The sequence below is a fragment of the Budorcas taxicolor genome, chromosome 21, assembly GCF_023091745.1.
Source record: "Budorcas taxicolor isolate Tak-1 chromosome 21, Takin1.1, whole genome shotgun sequence".
Classification (NCBI taxonomy): Eukaryota; Metazoa; Chordata; class Mammalia; order Artiodactyla; family Bovidae; genus Budorcas; species Budorcas taxicolor.
This window is the reverse complement of record NC_068930.1, coordinates 9,663,559-9,688,409: the sequence shown is the minus strand read 5'-3', so window position 1 is coordinate 9,688,409 and position 24,851 is coordinate 9,663,559. Positions and strand designations below refer to the sequence as shown.

General features: G+C 40.3%; 1 protein-coding gene across 4 annotated transcripts in view; it reads left to right on the top strand.

The window, feature by feature from the left end:
• The window catches only part of LRRC28 (leucine rich repeat containing 28), a 200,620-nt gene that overhangs the window by 133,286 nt on the left and 42,483 nt on the right, over positions 1-24,851 (top strand). For all 4 annotated transcript variants that reach the window (XM_052659598.1, XM_052659597.1, XM_052659596.1 and 1 more), the window contains one exon: positions 4,400-4,502. In XM_052659598.1, the coding sequence (XP_052515558.1) occupies positions 4,400-4,502 (103 nt within the window). The remainder of the gene's footprint in view (positions 1-4,399; positions 4,503-24,851) is intronic.

The window sequence follows — 24,851 nt, the reverse complement described above, 5'->3', positions numbered from 1 at the left end:
AATTAATGGGCAAAGTTTGGAGAAGGAACAGGATATTTAGTTTAGAGTTGTAGTAATCTGAAGACTTGACCTGGAGTTTCTGGAGGTGCTTCCAAGACTGTTTACTCACACGGATATTGGCTGGAGGTCTCATTCTTCTCCAATAAAGCTGCTTTAGGGCCTTCATGAAAAAGGAGTTGTCTTCCTGAAGAAGTGATCCAAGAGAAACAGCAACGATAGAGCCACAATGCCTTTTGTGACTTACTCTGGAATCACAAAATCACACAGCAGAAATCTATTCTGTTTTGCTCAGTTCAGTTCAGTTCAGTCACTCAGTTGTATCTGACTCTTTGCGACTCCATGGCCTGCAGCACACCAGGACTCCCTGTCCATCACCAAATCCCGGAGTTTACTCAAGGTCATGTCCATTGAGTCAGCAATGCCATCTAACCATCTCATCCTCTGTCATCCCCTTCTCCTCCCATCTTCAATCTTTCCCAGCATTGGGGTCTTTTCAAATGAGTCAGTTCTTCGCATCAGGTGACCAAAATATTGGAGTTTCAGCTTCAGCATCAGTCTTTCCAAAGAATATTCATGACTGATTTCCTTTAGAATGGACTGGTTGGATCTCCTTGAGTCCAAGGAACTCTCGAGTCTTCTCCAACACCACAGTTCAAAAGCATCAGTTCTTCGTTGCTCAACTTTCTTTATAGTCCAACTCTCACATCCATACATGACTACTGGAAAAACAATAGGTTTGACTAGACAGACCTTTCTTGGCAAAGCAATGTCTCTGCTTTTTAATATGCTGTGTGGGTAAGCGTCTTTTAATTTCATGGCTGCAGTCACCATCTGCAGTGATTTTGGAGCCCCCCCAAAATAAAGTCTGCCACTGTTTCCCCATCTATTTGCCATGAAGTGATGGGACCGGGTGCCATGATCTTCGTTTTCTGAATGTTGAGCTTTAAGCCAACTTTTTCACTCTCCTCTTTCACTTTCATCAAGAGGCTCTTTAGTTCTTCACTTTCTGCCATAAGGGTTGTGTCATCTGCACATCTGAGGTTATTGATATTTCTCCCGGCAATCTTGATTCCAGCTTGTCCTTCATCCAGCCTGGCATTTTGCATGATGTACTCTGCATATAAGTTAAATAAGCAGGGTGACAATATACAGCCTTGATGTACTCCTTTCATGATTTGGAACCAGTCTGTTGTTCCGTGTCCAGGTCTAACTGTTGCTTCCTGACCTGCATACAGATTTCTCAAGAGGCAGGTTAGGTGGTCTGGTATTCCCACCTCTTTCAGAATTTTCCACAGTTTGTTGTGATCCACACAGCCAAAGGCTTTGGCATTGTCAGTAAAGCAGAAGTAGATGCTTTCCTAGAACTCTCTTGCTTTTTTGATGATTCAGCAGATGTTGACAATTTGATCTGTGTTTCCTCTGCCTTTTCTAAATCCAGCTTGAACATCTGGAATTTGATGGTTCAGATACTGTTGAAGCCTGGCTTGGAGAATTTTGAGCATTACTTTACTAGCGTGTGAGATGAGTGCAATTGTGCAGCAGTACTTTGAACATTATTTGGCATTGCGTTTCTTTGGAATTGGAATGAAAACTGACCTTTTCCAGTCCTGTGGCCACTCCTGAGTTTTCCAAATTTGCTGGCATATTGAGTGCAGCACTTTCGCAGCATCATCTTTTAGAATTTGAAGTAGCTCAACTGGAATTCCATCACCTCCACTAGCTTTGTTCGTAGTGATGCTTCCTAAGGCCCACTGGACTTTGAATTCCAGAATTTCTGACTCTAGGTGAGTGAGCACACCATCGTGATTATCTGGGTCGTGAAGGTCTTTTTTGTATAGTTCTTCTGTGTATTCTTGCCACCTCTTCTTAATATCTTCTGCTTCTGTTAGGTCCATACCATTTCTGTCCTTTATCAAGCCCATCGTTGCATGAAATGTTCCCTTGGTATCTCTAATTTTCTTAAAGAGATCTCTAGTCTTTCCCATTCTGTTGTTTTCCTCTATTTCTTTGCATTGATCGCTGAAGAAGGCTTTCTTATCTCTTCTTGCTATTCTTTGGAACTCTGCATTCAAATGGGTATCTTTCCTTTTCTCCTTTGCTTTTCACTTCTGTTCTTTTCACAGCTATTTGTAAGGCCTCCTCAGACAACCATTTTGCCTTTTTGCAGTTCTTCTTCTTAAGGGTAGTCTTGATCCCTGCCTCCTGTACAATGTCATAAACCTCTATCCATAGTTCTTCTGGCACTCTGTCTGTCAGATCTAATCCATTGAATCTATTTTTCACTTCCATCGTATAATCATAAGGGATTTGATTTAGGTCATACTTAACCTAAATCTAGTGGTTTTCCCTACTTTCTTCAATTTAAGCCTGAATTTGGCAATAAGGACTTCATGATCTGAGCCACAGTCAGCTCCTGGTCTTGTATTTGCTGACTGTATAGAGCTTCTCCATCTTTGACTGCAAAGAATATAATCAGTCTGATTTCAGTATTGACCATCTGGTGATGTCTGTGTGTAGAGGCTTCTTTTGTTGTTGGAAGAGGCTGTTTGCTATGACCAGTGCGTTCTCTTGGCAATATTCTGTTAGCCTTTGCCCTGCTTCATTCTGTACTCCAAGGCCAAATTTGCCTGTTACCCCAGGTATTTCTTGACTTCCTATTTTTGCATTCCAGTATTCTGTTTATTAGATATCTTAAAGCCACCACTGGGAAAGGGCATCTCTAGCCTAGTAATTCTTTTTTCTAAGAGTTCCCACTTCCCCTTTTGTTGTCAGTTTCCATTGCTTCCAGTTTTGGTTCCTCTTTTTGTAACTTGCCCCAGGGCTAATCCTGGGCAAGATTACTGTGATAAGATTTGTAGTGGAAAAGAGAAGGTAATGTTCAGCATTTCCTACCCTCATCCATGACAAACCCTTCCTTACTTCAATCTTATATTATGCACCTCCCCCTTTATGTAATAAATTGTCCAGAACCCACCTGTGAAACCATGACTTAGACAAGCCTCTCTAATAGCAATGATCATGTTGTATTACAGTTAACCATTTTTCATGCTTGTCCTCAATATCATATTCATATCTGAATCCCCAAGGCCTACCATAGTGCCTAAAGGATCCCTAGTGGGTAAATGGGTTTTCTTTTGAAACGTAAGTATGCTTAAGAACCTTAAATTAAAGATGCTAATTTAGCTATCTGGGCCTTTGTCTATCCTAACTTTGGAAGGACAGGGGAAAAGAGAGCTCCTTCAGCCTATTTCCTATTTTCACAAGCAGATACTCTAGGGTTGGTTTGCTACCCCTTTACCCAGCTTCATTGTTGTTCTGTCCCTAAGTTGTGTCTGATTCTTTGTGACCCTAGGGACTGCAACATGCCAGGCTTCCCTGTCCTTCACTATCTCCCAGAGTTTGCTCAAACTCATGTCCCTTGAGTCAGTGATGCCCAGCTACCTGTGGGAGACTTCTGGAGTTGCCCTCTTTCTGCATACTTGTTCCTCCTGCAGATTCTTCTCTTTGGGCTCCCTTTCTCATCTCTTCCTATTCCTGGTATAAACCCATTCCCACCCTGGCTCCCTGGCCTGCAGGTCTTGTCCATCCAGCTGCACCCTACACCTCACTGAAGACTGGGATAGGATTTCCTCTGCTGCTTCCTCCCCCTGCAGCCGTGGGCAATTCCACCCATTCCTACATCAGCTGGCTTCTGAGGCCCAGCCCAGCCAGGGCCTGATTGATCCCCAGCTCTCCATCATGCCTTCTATCATCTTTCTGCCAAGGGGAGGTGAGACACAGTAAATCTTGATATTGGGGCAGAACTAGACATCATTTGGGCTGACCTGCCAATTTAGTTCGTATGACACTTTTTCCTATGGAGAAAAATGAAACTAAATAAATGACCTATAAAAACTTAATAAGTAAATATAAATTTTTTATTATCCCTGGGTCAAGAAGATCCCTTGGAGGAGGAAATGGCAACTGACTTCAATATTCTTGCCTGGGAAATCCCACAGACATAGGAGCCTGGTGGCCTATAGTCCATTGGGGTTGTGAAGAGTCAGACACGACTGAGGGACTAACACTTTCATAACAAGCTTAATAAATAGAAGTTGTTCATTAAAAGTCATAGAATTTTTATATGGAAAGGAAATCTGATAATATTCCATTACCAGTTCTCATTTTACAGTTTAAATACTCAAAAGTTCAGGTGGGTTGAGTAATTTTTTTCAATAGTCATGTTTTCTGGTAGAATCTCATATTACAGCTGACTTAATTTCACACCTAGGTCAGTCTGCAACATTTTTTCTTCCAGCGTAGAAATTTTGAATTATTCTAACATTATTTATTAAATTTCATGTTTCACATTATATTGGTATATATTATAAGAATCATAGCACTGTGCTTTCTAACCCAGATTTAGGTCGATCTCGAGAACTTCAATATGTGTACGTGGATAACAACATTCATCTGAAAGGCTTGCCATCCTTTCTGTACAACAAAGTCATCGGGTGCAGTGGGTAAGGCTGATTTCACATTTTATACTAATGCTCAGCTCTTTTGCTAGCTTTATTTCTACTTCAGTACTTAGCCTTGATAAAACTCAAAAATAGATGTATGACTTTTGATAATCCTGTTCAATTTTGTTTTGAGATTTAACATGCTAAACCAAGTATCCTTAGAAACCAAAAATATTGAACAAGCAATTAGGATATTTTACTTTGAGTTTAGTTAGTAAGTTATAAATTTGGTCAATTATTTGTTGTTTTCCAGGTAAAAGAAAAATTAATTCATGCATACCTTTATAAACTCAGTAGTATCAGTCACAAATACTGGAGGAATCAGTGTTAATGTAAAAGTTTTTCTTTTCCTTCCATTGCAGTGACAATTTTACTACACTGGGACTTTACCAATTGAAAATATTTACAGCTTGACAATTTGAAATAGTCCCTCAGTACAAATCATGATTCCAGCAACCAAAGCAGATGTTTCAGTTAATAGGAAACGAAGAACTTTTATTTTCAGGACAGCATTAATCTTTCCTTCTCAGTTAGGCTTTTAGAAAGATAATGTCAGCTTCTCCTTCTATAGCAGTGAGACAGAAGCACCCTGAAGTGGTTCCCAGAGTGGCATGGGCTTAATACGGGACAGCTCAGCTGCCAGTCCAGCTTTTGACTGGCCTCACTTTCCTCACTTAAGCAGCCACAGGATACTTGGAACACCTCAGAGGCTACTTAGCCAGCATGTTGACTCTCTCTTTATAATTTCAAACATCCTGAATAACTTGACTCATACTCTATATATTTCTGGCAAGAAAAGGGATGACAGTAAGCCTGTACATAGAGACAGCCATTCCCCTGCTGGCCTGGCTCCAGGGGATGGGCCCTGAGCAGTGATTGCTCCAGAGAGGGTAATCCTAGAAGTAGTGGCCTTCCCCTAGGAAAAATTATGCACTTGTTATCTTGGAAGAGCCCTAGATGAATTCAGTGCCTGTGCAGGCTGATGAAATATAAGCCCAGAGATATATTCCAGAACTTTCTGTGAAGAACAGATAGTAGAATATGTGGTAGAGTTTTTAGCTCAGTGATTTTTCTGCAGCTGATCATATCTCAGCTGTGCTACTACTCACTCATTAATCCTAAGAAGTTCTTAAAATATCTATAATATAGCCTAATTTTTCCAAGTGGTGAGCAGAATACCCTCAGTCACCAAGATGCAGGTAATGATGCAAGCAGGCTCCAAGGCTGAAGGCAGTTTTTTCTGCACCAAAGCCTTCAGAGACTGCACTGTAATATGATCTAAAATTTCTACCATAATAAAGGAATAGCTCTTACTTGAGATAAAGAGTAAGTGTTTTTTTGGTGTTTAGATATAGCTGTTACTGACTGCCGCAAGGTTCTATTTGTGCCGAGTTGAGAGATACATATTTCCTTGTATTTCTTTTTAATTTTTGGCCACACCGTATGACTTGCAGGATCTTAGTTCCCTGACCAGGGATTGAACCTGGGCCCATGGCAGAGAGAACACTGAGGCCTGACCACAGGACCACCAGGGAATTCCACCCCTGACCCCTGTGCTTTTTAAAAATATATTTTCATTGTTGACTTGGCATCTGTGGCACAATTAGTGAATTTTATGAGAGCTTCACATCTTTGAGAAAATAAAGAGTAAGGCAAAATATGCCAATTATTAGCAGATAGCCTACACTTTTTATTATTATTGGCATATTCCTTTGGTAGTAATAATAAGATAAAATTATTAAAAGGAAAGTTATCAAGCAATCAGTTTTCTAATTTTAGTGGATTTTGGAGTGTTGGCAGTCCCATGTGCCAATAAAATGTGATCCAAAAGGTATTTTTAATCTATCGGTTTAACTCAGAATGCATTTTGTATAGAAGCAGTATTGGTGGTTATACTCCTAGCCAGTTCATTAAATGGTCATTTAATCCATTTGCACCCTGAAAGTTATACTTACTTATAAAATATTTCTATGCAAAAATGTATTCAAAATTCTAATGTTGTTCAGTTGATTAGTTGTGTCTGACTCTTTGTGACCCCAGGGACTACACCACACCAGGCTTCCCTGTCCTTCACCATCTCTGGAGCTTGCTCAAACTCGTGCCCATTGAGTCAGTGAACGCATCCAACCATCTTGTCCTCTGTCATCCCCTTCTCATCCTGCCTTCAGTCTTTCCCAGCATCAGGGTCTTTTCTAATGAGTCGGCTCTTTGCATCAGGTATCAAAGTATTGGAGCTTCAGTTTCAGCGTCATTTCTTCTAATGAATAATCAGGTTTGAATTCCTTTAGAATTGACTGGTTTGATCTCCTCGCAGTCCAAGGACTCTCAAGAGTCTTCTCCAACACCACAGTTCAAAAGTATCAATTCTGCGTCACTCAGCTTTCTTTATGGTCCAACTCTCATATCCATACATGACTACTGGAAAAACCAAACCTTTGACTAGACGGACCTTTGTTGACAAAGTAATGTCTCTGCTTTTTAATATGCTCTCTGAGTTTGTCATAGCTTTTCTTCCAAGGAACAAGCGTCTTAATTTCACGGCTGCAGTCACCATTGGCTGTGATTTTGGAGCCCAAGAAAATAAAGTTTGTCACTGTTTCCACTGTTTCCCCATCTATTTGCCATGAAGTGATGGGACTGGATGCCATGGTCTTTGGTTTTTGAATGTTGAGTTTTAAGCCAGCTTTTTCACTCTCTTCTTTCACCTTCATCAAAAGGTTCTTTAGTTCCTCTTCTCTTTCTGCCATAAGAATGCTGCTATCTGTATATCTGAAGTTATTGATATTTCTCTCAGGAATATTGATTCCAGCATGTGCATCACCCAGCCCAGCGTTTCTCATGATGTAGTCTGCAAAGTGAAATAAGCAAGGTGATGATATACAGCCTTGATGTACTCCTTTCCCAATTTGGAACCAGTCTATTGTTCCATGTCCGGTTCTAACTGTTGCTTCTTGACCTGCATACAGGTTTCACATGAGGCAGCTTTGTAAAGTGGTCTAGTATTCCCATCACTTGAAGAATTTTCCACAGTTTGTTGTGATCCACACAGTCAAAGGCTTTACTGTAGTCGGTGAAGCAGAAGTAGATGTTTTTTCTGGAATTCTCTTGCTTTTTCTGTGATCCAACAGATGTTGGTAATTTGATCTCTGTCTGGTTCCTCTGCCTTTTGTTTTTTCAGATTTTATTTTATTTTTACTTTACAATATTGTATTGGTTTTGCCATACATCAACATGAATCTACCACGGGTGTACACGTGTTCCCAATCCTGAACCCCCCCCCCAACCTCTCTCCCCATACCATCCCTCTGGGTCATCCCAGTGCACCAGCCCCAAGCATCCTGTATCCTGCATCAAACCTGGACTGGCGATTCGTTTCTTATATGATATTATACATGTTTCAATGCCATTCTCCCAAATCATCCCACCCTCTCCCTCTCCCACAGAGTCCAAAAGACTGTTCTATACATCTGTGTCTCTTTTGCTGTCTCGCATACAGGGTTATCATTACCATCTTTCTAAATTCCATATATATGCATTAGTATACTGTATTGGTGTTTTTCTTTCTGGCTTACTTCACTCTGTATAATAGGCTCCAGTTTCATCCACCTCATTAGAACTGATTCAAATGTATTCTTTTTAATGGCTGAGTAATGCTCCATTGTGTATATGTACCACACCTTTCTTATTCATTCATCTGCTGATGGACATCTAGGTTGCTTCCATGTCCTTGCTATTATAAACAGTGCTGCGATGAACATTGGGGTACACGTGTCTCTTTCAATTCTGATTTCCTCAGTGTGTATGCCCAGCAGTGGGATTGCTGGGTCATAAGGCAGTTCTATTTCCAGGTTTTTAAAGAATCTCCATACTGTTCTCCATAGTGGCTGTACTAGTTTGCATTCCCGCCAACAGTGTAAGAGGGTTCCCTTTTCTCCACACCCTCTCCAGCATTTATTGCTTGTAGACTTTTGGATAGCAGCCATTCTGACTGGAAACCACAACCTCATTGTGGTTTTGATTTGCATTTCTCTAATAACGAGTGATGTTGAGCATCTTTTCATGTGTATGTTAGCCATCTATATGGCTTCTTTGGAGAAATGTCTATTTAGTTCTTTGGCCCATTTTTTGATTGGGTCGTTTATTTTTCTGGAATTGAGCTGCAGGAGTTGCTTGTATATTTTATAAAACCAGCTTGATTGTCTGGCAGTTCTCAGTTCACGTACTGTTGAAGGAGAATGGCTTGGAGAATTTTGAGCATTACTTTGCTAGCATGTGAGATGAGTGCAGTTGTGTAGTAGTTTGAAAATTCTTTGACATTGCCCTTCTTTGGGATTGGAATGAAAACTGACCTTTAGTCCTGTGGCCACTGCTGAGTTTTCCAAATTTGCTGGCATATTGAGTACAGTACTTTCACAGCATCATATTTTAGGATTTGAAATAGCTCACCTGGACTTTCATCACCTCCACTAGTTTTGTTCGTAGTTATGCTTCCTAAGGCCCAGTTGGCTTTGCACTCCAAGATGTCTGGCTCTAGGTGAGTGATCACACCATCGTGGATATCTGGGTCATTAAAATCTTTTTTGTATAGTTTTTCGCGTATTATTGCCAGCTCTTCTTAATCTCTTCTGCTTCTATTAGGTCCATACCATTTCTGTCCTTTATTATGCCCATCTTTGCATGAAATATTCCCTTGGTATCTCTAATTTTCTTAAAGAGATCTCTAGTCTTTCCTATTCTATTGTTTTTCTCTATTTCTTTGCATTGTTTACTGAGGAAGGCTTTCTTATCTCTCCTTGCTCTTCTTTGGAACTCTACATTCAGATGGATACATCCTTCCTTTTCTCCTTTGTCGTTCGCTTCTCTTCTTTTCTCAGCTATTTGTAAGGCCTCCTCAGATAACCATTTGCCTTTCTTTTTCTTGGGGATGGTTTTGATCACTGCCTCCTGTACAGTGTTGTGAACTTCCATCCATAGTTCTTCAGGCACTCTATCGGGTCTAATCCCTGTTCCTCACTTCCATTGTATAATCATAAGTGGGTTGATTTAGGTCATACCTGAATGGCCTAGTAGTTTTCCACATTTTCTTCAATTCAAGTCTGAATTTTTCAATAAGGAGTTTGTGATCTGAGCCACAGTCAGCTTCTGGTCTTGTTTTTGCTGACTGTATAGAGCTTCTATGTCTTCAGCTACAAAGAATATAATCAATCTGGTTTCTGTATTGACCAAATACTGGTATTTCAGTATCTGGTGATGTCCATGTGTAGAATAATCTCTTGTGTTGTTGGAAGAGAGTGTTTGCTATGACCAGTGTATTCTCTCGGCAAAACTCTAGCCTTTGCCCTGCTTCGTTTTGTACTCGAAGGCCAAATTTGCCTGTTACTCCAGGTATCTCTTGACTTCCTATTTTTGCATTCCTGTCCCATATGAAGAAAGTTCAGTTCAGTTCAGTCGCTCAGTCGTGTCCGACTCTTTGCGACCCCATGAATCGCAACACACCAGGCCTCCCTGTCCATCACCATCTCCCGGAGTTCACTCAGACTCACGTCCATTGAGTCCATGATGCCATCCAGCCATCTCATCCTCGGTCGTCCCCTTCTTCTCCTGCCCCCAATTCCTCCCAGCATCAGAGTCTTTTCCAATAGTCAGCTCTTCGCATGAGGTGGCCAAAGTGCTGGAGCTTCAGCTTTAGCATCATTCCTTCCAGAGAAGATGGAGAAGCTCTATGCAGTCAACAAAAACAAGACCAGGAGCTGACTGTGGCTCAGATCATGAACTCCTTATTACCAAATTCAGACTCAAATTGAAGAAAGTAGAGAAAACCGCTAGACTATTCAGATAGAACCTAAATCAAATCCTTTATGATTATACAGTGAAAGTGAGAAATAGATTTAAGGGCCTAGATCTGATAGATAGAGTGCCTGATGAACTATGGAATGAGGTTCGTGACATTGTACAGGAGACAGGGATCAAGACCATCCCCATGGAAAAGAAATGCAAAAAAGCAAAATGGCTGTCTGGGGAGGCCTTACAAATAGCTGTGAAAAGAAGAGAGGCGAAAAGCAAAGGAGAAAAGGAAAGATATATGCATCTGAATGCAGAGTTCCAAAGAATAACAAGAAGAGATAAGAAAGCCTTCTTCAGCAATCAATGCAAAGAAATAGAGGAAAACAACAGAATATGAAGAAAAGGACATCTTTTTTTGGTGTTAGTTCTAGAAGGTCTTGTATGTCTTCATAGAACAGTTCAATTTCAGCTGCTTTGGCATTCGTGGTTGGAGCATAGACTTGGATTGCTATGACATTGAATGGTTTATCTTGGAAACAGAGATCATTGTGTCATTTTTGAGATTGCACCCAAGCGCATCCAGGCATTTTGGACTCTTGTTGACTGTGAGGGCTACTCCATTTATTCTAAGGGATTCTTGCCCACAGTAGTAGATATAATGGTCGTTTAAATTAAATTCATACATTCTGGTCCTTTTTAGCTCACTGATTACTAAAATGTCAATGTTCACTCTTGCCATCTCCTATTTGACCACTTCCAATTTGCCTTGATTAATGGGACCTAACCTTCCAGGTTCCTATGCAATAGTGTTCTTTACAGCATCAGACTGTACTTTCACCACCAATCACATCCACAGCTGGGTGTTGTTTCCACTTTGGCTCAGCCTCTTCATTCCTTCTGGAATTATTTCTCTGCTCTTCTCCAGTAGCATATTGGGCACCTACCAACCTGGTGAGTTCATCTTTCAGTGTCATCTCTTTTGCCTTTTCATACTGTTCATGGGGTTCTCAAGGCAAGAATGCTGAAGTGGTTTGCCATTCCCTTCTCCAGTGGACCACATTTTGTCAGAACTCTCCACCATGATCTGTCCATCTTGGGTGGCCCTACATGGCGTGGCTCATAGTTTCTTTGAGTTAGTCAAGGCTGTGGTCCATGTGATCAGTTTGGTTAGTTTTCTGTGATTGTGGTTTTCATTCTGTCTGCTCTCTGATGGATGAGGATAAGAGGCTTATAGAAGCTTCTCGATGGGAGGGATTGGCTGTGGGGAAAAGTAGGTCTTGCTCTGGTGGCACAGGCCATGCTCAGTACATCTTTAACCCAATTTTCTGCTGATGAGTGGGGCTGTGTTCTCTCCCTATAGTTTGGCCTGAGGCCAAACTATGGTGGCGGTAATGGCGACCTTCTTCAAAAGGACTTACGTCAGCATGCTGCAGCTCCCAGGATTGTTGTGTTCAGTGCCCCTGACCCTGCTGGAGGCCATTGTCAACTCACACCTCTGCCAGAGACTCCTGGACACTCACAGGCAAGTCTGGCTCAGTCTCTTGTGGGGTCACTGCTCCTTTCTCCTGAGTCCTGGTACACAGAAAGTTTTGTTGTGCCCTCCAAGAGTCTGTTTCCCCAGTCCTGTGGAAGTTCTATAATCAAATTCTGCTGGCCTTCAAAGTCAAATTCCTGGGGGTTCTCAGTCCCTTTGTGGGATCCCAGGTTGGGCAATCTGTTACGGGCCATAGAACTTTTGCAACACGAGAAGAACTTCTTTGGTATAGTTGTTCTCCAATTTGTGAGTCACCTGCTTGGCAGCTCGATAGTGGAGCTATTGACCTCCTCCAAGAGGACTTAGGCCACATGCCACGCCTCCCAGACCTGCTGCACCAGAGCCCCTGTCCCCGTGCAGGTCACTGCCGACCCGTGCCACCTTAGGAGGCGTTGAAACACTCAAAGCCAGGTCTGGCTCAGTCTCTTGTGGAGGTCACTGTTCCATTCCTTGGGTCCTGGTGGGCACAGGTTTTGTTGGTACCCTCCAAGCATCTCTGGCGGGTCTTAGATTTGATTTTAATGCAGTTGTGCCCCTCCTACCATCTTACTGGGGCTTCTCCTTTGCCCTTGGGTGCATGGTATCTTTTTTTGGTGGGATCCAACATTCTCCTGTCGACGGTTATTCAGCAGCCATCGAACTCTAATACATGGTAACTATTAAAGTCTTAACAACAGAATTAAGGAGCCCCCTTCTTTTATCTCTTTTGTCTGTTGTATATATTGAAAGGGAGTCTCCCATTCCAAGTCAAAGGAAGGGTGGTTTGGGAAAAGAGGGGCAAGGTGAAGAACAAGCTTCTAAGGTAAACCTGTGTAAAGGACATTAGGGTGTCGGAGGCCTAGGAAGTGTACCTCTTGATTCTGAATGAGGATTGTGGTTCAGTTGTTTATTCAGTGCATATTTTTGAGCAGCTCCTCTGTTTGGTTATTCTCTAGGCAGTGGCCATACGGTGTAGGAGCCAAACTGTTCAGCTCCTCCTGCCTTCGTGGACCTCATAATCTAACTAGGGATCCAAATGAACAGTCAGTAGCTAAACATACCTGGCGCTGATTCTTTCCAAGGAGATGGTATTTAAGCTGAAAACCGAAGAATCTCACACTGTTTTCCACCACCATCACATGCTCCTTCTAGCCCAGGAATTGGTCTAGGATAAAGAACATACCAGCTCCTGCTGTACTGTGCTTTCCCTGAAACAATCATTTTACCCTTTTCTGATTAACAGTCAAAGAAAACTGGAGCAAAATGAGTACAGCTTTAGGGACCTGTGGCATGATATAAAAAAGTCAGATATATAGATAGATAGATAGATATGTATATATGTGTATAAAATTCACATCACAGAAGGAAAATAGAGAAGCAAGTGTAAAACATATAAAAAGGTATAAAAATAGCAATTAACAAACATTGCACAGTTTCAAGAATTCTCAGAAGTCTCATAAAATTATATTTGATATTCATAGAAATATGAATAAAGGTAGCTTCTGCTTATTTCATGTTTTTTTATTTGCCAAATAATTATTGAACATTAAGTAGCAAGTCAGCACTGTGCTAACAGTTGTAGAAAAGATCATTTAGATATTTATCCTAATATAAAAGATAACTACCCTAAGAGAAAAGTAGATAGTGAAAATCTATAGCACAGTGGCTGTTTATGACCTGGTTCTGAAGCCACACACCGGCTCTCTGTTCTATCCTGTTGGTCACACCGGCTACCCCTGTTTCTTGTGGAGGAGACTTCCAGGAGGGGAGGAGCATGGGAGCCACCCTGGATTGCACTCATGCTCTTTGCTCGTCTCTTAGAAAAATGCGGTTGTTATTTTGTCTGGATTTGTCTTACTACAGAAATAAATGTCTTTATTTCTTTTTCGTTTTACCTCAAAGGAGAAGTCTCTCCCATGGTAGAATTTTATAAAGTGGAATTGGCACATTTGCCTACTCAGAAGACCTATTCCAGACCTATATCAAAAGTGGCCCGGTATCGGGTTTATTTTCTCAGTTGTCTGATTGTATGAGTCAAAGAAAACCAAGTCACTGCTGTGCTTTTTCTTATATAAATAAGCAGTTATAGCTGAGTTTGGGTACAAGTTGGATAAATACTTAGGTTAAATGGTTTGTTAATATAACTGCTGAAGATAACAGAGTTGTCTGATGCCTTCCGAATTCTGAGTTAAATCAAGGTACTAGAAAATATCCTTTGGATTACAGTGCATTTTTGTGTAGGGGCTGCCTACATACCCAAAACAAGCAATATTAGATACTTGAATCACACCTCCATGGGACAGGCACAAAGCAGCCTAACTACAGATTGAAAAAAAGTAACAAAACTGAGGTACAATTTGAGCTATCACTCAAGAGTTTGCACTTCGATTCCAATGCAATTATTAATTGCTTATTTAAAAATTACTGAAATTCCTTCTAAGATTTAGAAGAATTTAACAGAATTCAGAGTATCCACAATATAACTTTCCAGATGTCCAGGGTGCAATCTAAAATTGCATAACATTTGAAGAATAAAGAAAATATGACCTAGTGTCAAGGAAAGTAAAAACTTTACTTGGTGAGCTTAACACGGAATGGTATAAGAGGAAAAGTCAGTGAACTTGGAAGGTAGATCAATAGAAAAGATTCGATCTGCAGAACACGAGAGAAGATTGAAGACAAGCATGAACTACAGCATCGCTGGGAAACTGACAGACAGTGTAAAAACCTGAGAGGAAATGGGGCAGAAATAACAACAAAGTTGTTTGAACGAATATTGTCCAAAAACTTGCCAAATATGATTAAACATATAAATTTACATTTTCAAGAAACTAAGTGAACTCTAAGCAATATAGATTACAAAAATAAACCATACCCAGGCAAAGCTGCTGAAAACCAAACATAAAAAGAAAATCTTGAAACCAACCAGAGAAAAGTGACAAACTACATACGAAGAAATAACTCAAAAGACTGTTGCCTTCAAATTTTGAAGGCCAGGAAACAGTAGAATGATATTTTTAAAGTGCCAAAGAAAAAAACAGTCAACCTAGCAACCAGCAAAAATATCCTTCAAAAATGAAAGTCAAATAAATGTGTTCCCAGATGGAACAAAACTAAGTCTTGAAGAGACTGTGCCAAGAGGACAGATGCTTTATCCAAATCAAGGCTTATTCTATCAGGGTGGCATAGCTTCTTTCCTTCCCCATATTCACTTCTCCCCTTTCCTTTTAGCTTTTTTTTTTTTTTTGCTAAAAGGGGTTAATCTGGTATCAGTTCCCTCAATAATGAGCATGTGGATGACAGTATATTTTCCGAAGTATACAATTCAGTCATTTGGGTTCTTTTAGTTAGGGGATTTAAACTAACTCTTTACTCTCAACACTTTGGTCGGTGGAGTGATAATTTGAAAATGCATATGAGTTAATTTGCTAAATCACATACATGTTTTGGAGCATAATCTTAGTGGCAAAATTATGCTAGTATTCATTTATCTTGTTTAGGTTTACATGTTGAATGGCAGCTGTGAAAACATTGAATTGAAAAGGAATTGTGATCATTGTTATAAATTGTCTGTGTAACTAAGCCAAGGGTCCTGACATTTGTAACCGATTTCAATTCAGTTTTTAAAGCATTTCTTTATTTATTTAACTGTCTTGGGTCTTAGTTGTAGCATGTGGGATCTAGTTCCCTGACCACGGATCGAACCCGGGCTCCCTGCATTGAAACGTGGAATCTTAGCCACTGGATCACCAACTCATTATAATAACCAACCCACTTAAGGATCTGAATCTAATCTTTTTTGTAACCACCTCAGCATTCATTCTAAAATAATAAAAACTATTGAGTTAGAAATTAAAGTTACCAAAGCCTAATAATTGCCACTTAATAGTTATTTCATGCTATTGTGAACTGAACACATCATGGAGCTTCCATCTCTCTTTACTATTTCACGATGACTTCTTACTGAGATGAGCAGCACTAACTTTCAAGAAAGGTACCTTTCCTGCCTCCTCTCCCATTTGCTATACTCTTCCATAGACATGACTCTCTAGCCACTGTAACTATTTGTATAGCCCTGTCTGCCCTGTGCACTCACAGAGCCGAAAGAGCCAAATCCCTGTTCCCTTTCCCTAGAATTATCATCATGTTAATCTTAGGTTTCAATAGAGAATCCTTAAGAGCAACATTGAGGCTAGCATTTGACTAAAGGTCTGGGTACCGTGGTCAAGCCAAATTAATATGAAAACCATCACAGCATGTATATTACTCCCCAGAATCACTTATTATAATAAGAAGAAAGCACAGCTATAAGTATTTCTACCTTACTGTGTACCAGGTCCTATACTCATAGATTTATCTGTGTATTGCGCATAATCCTCCCAGCAACCCTTGTAATATCATCCCTGTCTTAGAAATTAAGAAAGTGGAGCTCAGAAAGATTAAGCAAGGTGTCCCAGGTCACAAAGCTAGTTGGCAGTAGAGTTACCATCTACTTTATTGTCCACACGTAACCACTGCACTGTATACACTGTCTCCCTCTTTTCCTTGGTCTAAAATCACCTCTGTATGTTTGAGCTTCTTTACTAGCTTCCTAAAAGCAAGGGTGAAGAATCCCTTTCTTTTCCTACGTCACTCCATGTAGTGGAGTCTCTGATGAGGTCGCGGTTGGTTGGCCAGGACCAGCAGAAGGACGCCTGCTCGTGTGAATTCCTCCCTCACAGCCTGCATTCTGCAGAGCTGCCCCTCTTCTCCAGGGTTAACCAGAGAAGGCATGTAATAGAAGTTTCGTAAAATGAGTTTAATTAGCTGTTTGTAGCCAGTGGTGAAGAATAGGAACTTGTGCTTAAAAAATTGTCAAAGGGAAATTAGATGGTATGTGAAATGAGGATCCACTTACTTGTTCATGTGAGTCTTTTCAGAGGTTTCTGTCAGAAACCTATCTTTCTAGCATTAGGACAAATATGGCTTTCAGTTTTCTAAACCTTTGTTATTGTTACATTCTTTGGACAGTGTCCTTGTAGAGTTTAATCAACAGTTGTAAGGTTAAGGAGCAGCAGCTGTTAAGGCAATAACAGTATGAAGTAATTATTCATGAATCACTTGCTTGCTTTTTATCCTGTTTTTATTGTTCTATGGTTTTTCTCAGTAGTCTCATACTAAAGTATGGCTATAAAGTTTGAAAACAATATGCTTTACCATGAGTATCAGGCTTCTCCATAGCAACAGAACCAGTAGAAAGAGAGAGACTGTGTGTGTGTACGTGTGTGTGTGGTGTGTGTGTAGGTGGGGTGATGGACACTGAGAGGGAAAGGAGAAGGAGATTGGTTTATTTTACAGAATTGGCTCATATGATGTGGGCACTGGCAAGTCTGAAGTTTGCAGAGCATGTTAGAGACCCAAAGAAGAGCTGATATGGCAGCTTGAGTTTAAAGACAGTCTGGAGGCAGAATTTCTCCTTGAGCACTCAGTCTTTTCCTCGTAAAGGTCTTTAACTGATTAGACAAGCCCGCTCAACATTACAGAGGGTAATCAGCTTTATTCAAAAATCTGCTGATTTAATTGTTGATCCCATCTTTAAAATATGTTTACAGAAACATCTGAACTGGTGTTTGACCAAATATCTGGATGCCCTGGCCTAGCCAAATTGATACAAAAATTAATCATCCTACCATGTATTGTATGTCATCAAAAGAATCATTTATTATGTGTCAGCCTGTGTTTCCAGACTTAGTGGCCATGCTGCATAACAGCATTTTGGATATGGTCCTCTCATCTGAATTTTCTCCATATTAAGAAACAGAGTAATTATAAAATAAATTTTAAATTTATTTCCTCTTCTTTACAAAATGGTTCATAAGAGTAATGCCCGTTTAACACACAGAAATACTCATACAAAATCACAGTTGTGCTGCTATAGACTCTTATATGATCATATAGAGTCAACAGAGGTTTTGAAAGTATGAGGGATAAAGGAAAACATTGGAGGAAAATTTCATATAAATGTTGACACCATTGACAGGCCATTGTGCAGCTGCTTTGCTTTATTGTACCCATACTGGTTGTTAATTCATTGACAGTATTGAAGTGTCTCTGCGCAAGTTAATGAATAGCCATTGAATTAAAAGCTCTTGCGGCCCCCCGCTGCTGTATTTGCCCTTCCCCTAAGATTTCCCCATAATCCAGTAACTAAAAGACTAATGGCTAACAGAACAGAGGGCTCTGGGACTGTGCTTTAGCACAGTGGTACTGTTTGTTTTTTGTTCATTTTATTAAACTGTAATTTACAAACAGGAAAGTTCACCCTTTTAGTGTATAATGCCATGAATTTCCACAAATGCATGCAATTGTATAGCCACTATTATAATCAAGGTTTGGAACAGTTCACTTACTCCCAGAATGTCCCTCATGTCCCTTAACTTTTCTTCTTAACGAGATTTAACTTCTCTTCTTAAGGAGACACACCAGCTCCTGGAAATAGGGGCATGTTTTGTATCGTTATAGTTTACCTTTTCCAGAATGTTATACAAATGGAATGACATGGGCTGCTGCAAACATATCTGGGGTTTTGTGTGAACATAAGTTCATTCCACTTGGGTAATATCTAAGAATGCATTTGCCAGGTTATGTGGTAACTGTATGTTTAACTTTACAGCTGCCAAAACAGCTGCCAACTGTTTCCAACATGACTGTGTTACTGTGTATTTCGTGAGAATCCTTGTCAGTTTTTTTTTTCTTTCAGACATTCTAGTAAGTGGGTAATGTCTCATGGTTTTAATTTGCATTTCTCTAATGATTGTTGATGTTGAACACCTTTTCATGTGCTTAGTTCCCTTTCATGTACAGTTGACCCTTGAATAATTCAGGGGTTGAGGCGGGTCCTCAGCACAGTCCACAATCCACATATACCTTATAGTTAGTGCTCTGTATCCGGGGTTCCTCTTTGATCTTGTCACGAAAATTAGAGATGCCAAGGGAACATTTCATGCAAAGATGGGCTCAATAAAGGAAAGAAATGGTATGGACCGAACAGAAGCAGAAGATATTAAGAGGTGGCAAGAATACACAGAAGAACTGTACAAAAAGGAGCTTCACAACCCAGATAATCACGATGGTGTGATCACTCACCTAGAGCCAGACATCCTGGAATGGAAAGTCAAGTGGGCCTTAGAAAGCATCACTATGAACAAAGCTAGTGGAGGTGATGGCATTCCAGTTGAGCTATTTCAAATCCTGAAAGATGATGCTGTGAAAGTGCTGCACTCAATATGCCAGCAAATTTGGAAAACTCACCAGTGGCCACAGAACTGGAAAAGGTCAGTTTTCATTCTAATCCCAAAGAAAGGCAATGCCAAAGAATGCTCAAACTACTACACAATTGCACTCATCTCACACGCTAGTAAAGTAACGCTCAAAATTCTCCAAGCCAGGCTTCAGCGATACATGAACCGTGAACTTCCAGATGTTCAAGCTGGCTTTAGAAAAGACAGAGGAACCAAAGATCAAATTGCCAACATCCGCTGGATCATGGAAAAAGCAAGAGAGTTCCAGAAAAACATCTATTTCTGCTTTCTTGACTATGCCAAAGCCTTTGACTGTGTGGATCACAATAAACTGTGGAAAATTCTGAAAGAGATGGGCATACCAGACCACCTGACCTGCCTCTTGAGAAATCTGTATGCAGGTCAGGAGCAACAGTTAGAACTGGACATGGAACAACAGACTGTTTCCAAATAGGAAAAGGAGTACGTCGAGGCTGTATATTGTCACTGTGCTTATTTAACTTCTATGCAGAGTACATCATGAGAAGTGCTGGGCTGGAGGAAGCACAAGCTAGAATCAACATTGCTGGGAGAAATATCAATAACCTCAGATATGTAGATGATACCACCCTTATGGGAGAAAGTGAAGAAGAACTAAAGAGCCTCTTAGAAAGTGAAAGAGGAGAGTGAAAAAGTTGGCTTAAAGCTCAACATTCAGAAAACGAAGATCATGGCATCTGGTCCCATCACTTCATGGCAAATAGATGGGGAAACAGTGGAAACAGTGGCTGACTTTACTTTTCTGGGCTCCAAAATCACTGCAGATGGTGATTGCAGCCATGAAATTAAAAGATGCTTATTTCGTGGAAGGAAAGTTATGACCAACCTAGACAGCATATTAAAAAGCAGAGACATTACTATGCCAACAGAGGTCCGTCTAGTCAAGGCTATGGTTTTTCCAGTGGTCATGTATGGATGTGAGAGTTGGACTGTGAAGAAAGCTGAAAGCCGAAGAATTGATGCTTTTGATCTGTGTTGGTGAAGACTCTTGAGAGTCCCTTGAACTGCAGGGAGATCCAACCAGTCCATCCTAAAGGAGATCAGTCCTAGGTGTTCACTGAAAGGACTGATGTTGAAGCTGAAACTCCAATACTTTGGCCACCTGATGCAAAGAGCTGACTCATTGGAAAAGACCCTGATGCTGGGAGGGATTGGGGGCAGGAGGAGAAGGGGATGCCAGAGGATGAGATGGTTGGATGGCATCACTGACTCAATGGACATGGGTTTGGGTGGACTCCGGGAGTTGGTGATGGACAGGGAGGCCTGGCGTGCTGAGGTTCACGGCTCTCAAGTCAGACATGACTGAGCGACTCAACTGAACTGAACCACATTTGTGGACCAACCTTGAATCATGTAGTATCGTAGTACTTATTATTGAAAAAAAAACCCACGTTAAGTGGACCCACACAATTCAAACTCATTCAAGGGTCAACTCTCATCTTCAGTGAAATGTGTTCCAATCTTTTGCCCCAGTTTTTAAAAATTGGATGGTTTGGGCTTGTATTATTGAGTTTTGAGAGTTCTTTATACATTCTGAATACATGTTTCTTATCAAATATGTGATTGGCAAATATTTTCTCCCAGTCTGTGGCTCACCTGTCATTCTCTGAACAGATTTAGCTAGCCTATATTGTGGTTCTTCATAGTTCACCATGATAGACACACAACTCAAGATGTATTTAATTTAATCCATACATGAGACATTTTCCAAAAAATCCCATTTGGCAGATTACTATCATATCCTAAATAAGCATATCTTTAAATGTGGCCGTCCTGGTGGATAACCAAATACAGGTATTTGTGATGCTCGTCTCTTTAGAACATCTCCTGGGATAGACTGGACCAACAAGCCCCCTGAAAGTATTTCCTTTGTGGTTGACTGATGATGATGATGCCGTTTGCTTTTTATTGTTTCTCTTTCAAATTTCTTTCCCTCTGTGTGAAGACTCAAAACAACCAATATTTATCTGGAACTCCTTAAGTATCAATATAGAACCACTAGGTAGAAGAGGAAATGATCATATTCAGTGAGTTAGCAACAAAAAAATTCTCATAATACAGTTATATAAAGTGTGATTTAGAAACAGCAAACATTGTGATATACCATTGGTAAAAGAGAATGTCAGAAAAGACATTAGGAATTAGATTTGGGGAAGAGTAAAATTTGTATCTGGAATGACAGGATATAGAAAACTCCAGGCCCAATTTGGCCTGTAGGCAAGAAGAGCCACAGCTTATTGAATACAGTGTTCATTAGTAAGGGGTATGATTTCAAATTTATAAGGCCACCAGCGTCCATGGGTTACCTTTCTGCTTAAGTCCACTCTCTTTGGCATCAATTAAAGTAAGAGGGTCATTTCTTAAAATTTGACCAGAAAGCTTCCATATTTTGACCCTGCACATCAGTATAAAATATCATTGTTGTTGTTTAGTTGTGAAGTCGTGTTTGACTCTTTTGCGACCCCACGGGCTGTAGCCCACCAGGATCCTCTGTCCATGAGATTTCACAGGCAAGAATATTGGAGTAGGTTGCCATTTCCTTCTCCAGTGGATCTTCCCAACCAAGGGACTGAGCCCATGTCTTCTGCCTGGCAGGTAAATTCTTTATCCCTGAGCAACCTGGGAAGTGTGTATAAGTATCATTAGCTTACAAAAATGACATTACTAACAATTTTGAAGCCCCTATACGGTTCTCTCCCATGCATGCTCCTTCTGCTTCTCTAAGGTTAGCCACTATTCTGAATTATGTATTTATCATTCATTTTCACTGAGTTATGATTTTAATATATGTAAATACATCCCTGTATAGTGTATTTTCAAGTTTGTCTTTAACTTTGTGTAAACTGAATGATGCTATATATATTCCTCCATGGTATACTTCTTCCATATAAAATTTTGTTTTTATTCTCTGACTTCTCCACTATTTTTCTGCTTCCCTTTAAAAAACGACTCTTTGAAAGCAATATCTATATTCACTTTCTCCACTTCTTTCTGTTTTCTCACAGCCCACGCCCAGTTAGGCTTTTATTCCCAATTCTACACTGACATATGATAAGCTGCACAGATATAAAGTATGTATATAGAGAAGGAAATGGCAACCCACTCCATTGTTCTTGCCTGAAAATTCCATGGACAGAGGAACCTGGGGAGCTACAATCCATGGGGTCTCAAAGGAGTCACACATGACTTAGCGACTAAACAACAACAATAAAGTGTGTGTGTATATATATATATATACATGTAACTACCAGCTTCCCTAGTAGCTCAGTTGGTAAAGAATCTGTCTGCAGCGCAGGAGGTTCCAGTTGGATTCCTCGGTCAGGAAGATCCACTGGAGAAGGGATAGGCTACCCACTCCAGTATTCTTGTGCTTCCCTTGTGGCTCAGCTGGTAAAGAATCCACCTGCAATGTGGGAGTCCGGGGTTCAATCCCTGGGTTGGGAAGATCCCCTGGAGAAGGGAAAGGCTACCCACTCCAGTATTCTATCCGGGAGAATTCCATGGACTGTATAGTCCATGGGGTTGCAAAGAGTCGGACAAGACTGAGAGACTTTCAGTTTCACCTTTCACTTTCACATATATATATATATATATATATATATATATATATATATATATATATATAAAATTTGAAAAGTTTTTACATATGTATGTATAAACATACATGCATACCTGTGAAGCCATCACTGCAATTAAGATAATAAACATATCCACCACCACCAAAGTTTCCTCATTCCCCTTGGTAATCATTTTCCGTTCCTTCTCTTCATCCTGTCTCCAGGTAACCACTGATCTGTGTTCCGTCACTGTCAATTAATTTGTATCTTCTTGAGTTTTACATGAAACTCTTGGCTTCTTTTACTAGCATAACGATTTGGAGATTTATTCATGATATAGTGTGGATCAACAGTTCATTTTTTTATTGCTGTGTAGAATTCCATTGTATTCATATACTGTAGGTTGTTCCCATCCACTTGTTCATGGACATTCATGTTGGTTCTAGTTTTTGGCTTTATTCCAATAAAATGTTACAAACATATGTAGAATGTCTTTTAAATGTCCTAGACTTAAATTTCCTTGGGTAAATACTTAGGAGTGGAGTATTTGGATCATATAGTACATATATGTTTAATTTTGAAAGAACTGGCAAACTTAAAAAACAACTGTACCATTCTACATTCCCCCCATAATAAAGGAGATTTTCAGTTCTTACATATTTTTGCTAATACTTGGAATAGTAAGTCTTTTAGGTTTTATCCTAGGTGTGTAATGATATTTCCATTATATTTTAAAATTTCATTTCCCTAGTGAATAAAGGTGTGCATCTTTTTATGTTTTATTTGCCATCCAGATATCTGCTTTGATATAGTGTCTAAAGTCTTTCTCCCATTTTTTCCCTTGGGTGTTTGTGTTATGACTGAGTTTTGAAAATTCTCTTAGAGTCTGGACAAAAGTCCTTTATTGTATTTATTTGTTTCACAAGTGTCTTTTCTCAGTCCAGAACTGACATTTTTTTTCACAAGGCCTTATGGAGAGCAGACAGTTATTATTTTTATAAAGTCCAACTTATCAATTTGTTCCTTTATGGATCTTGCTTTTCAGTTCAGTTCAGTCGCTCAGTCACATCTGACTCTTTGCGACCCCATGAACCACAGCACACCAGGCCTCCCTGTCCATCACCAACTCCCAGAGTCTACCCAAACCCATGTCTATTGAATCGGTGATGCCATCCAACAGTCTCATCCTCCGTCGTCCCCTTCTCCTCCTGCCCTCAATCTTTCCCAGCATCAGGGTCTTTTCCAATGAGTCAGCTCTTCGCGTCGGGTAGCCAAAGTATTGGAGTTTCAGCTTCAACATCAGTCCTTCCAGTGAACACCCAGAACTGATCTCCTTTAGGATGGACTGGTTGGATCTCCTTGCAGTTCAAGGGACTCTCAAGAGTCTTCTCCAACACCACAGTTCAAAACCATCAATTCTTCTGCGCTCAGATTTCTTTATAGTCCCAACTCTCACATCCATACATGACCACTGGAAAAACCATAGCCTTGACTAGACGGACCTTTGTTGACAAGCCTTGACTAGATGGACCTTTGTTGACAAAGTAATGTCTCTGCTTTTGAATATGCTGTCTAAAGTTATGTTGGTCATAACTTTCCTTCCAAGGAGTAAGCGTCTTTTAATTTCATGGCTGCAGTCACCATGTGCAGTGATTTTGGAGCCCAGAAAAATAAAGTCAGCCACTGTTTCCCCATTTGTTTGCCATGAAGTGATGGGACCGGATGCCATGATCTTCGTTTTCTGAATGTTGAGCTTTAAGCCAACTTTTTCACTCTCCTCTTTCACTTTCATGAAGAGGCTCTTTAGTTCTTCTTCACTTTCTGCCATAAGGGTTGTGTCATCTGCATATCTGAGGTTATTGATATTTCTCTCAGCAATCTTGATTCCAGCTTGTGCTTCCTCCAGCCCAGCGTTTCTCATGACGTACTCTGCATATAAGTTAAATAAGCAGGGTGACAATATACAGCCTTGATGTACTCCTTGTCCTATTTGGAACCAGTCTGTTGTTCCATGTCCAATTCTAACTGTTGCTCCTGACCTGCATACAGATTTCTCAAGAGGCAGGTCAGGTGGTCTGGTATGCCCATCTCTTTCAGAATTTTTCACAGTTTATTATAATCCAAATCACTAAAGTTTTCTCCTATGTTGTCTTCTAGAATTTTTAATGAATTAGAT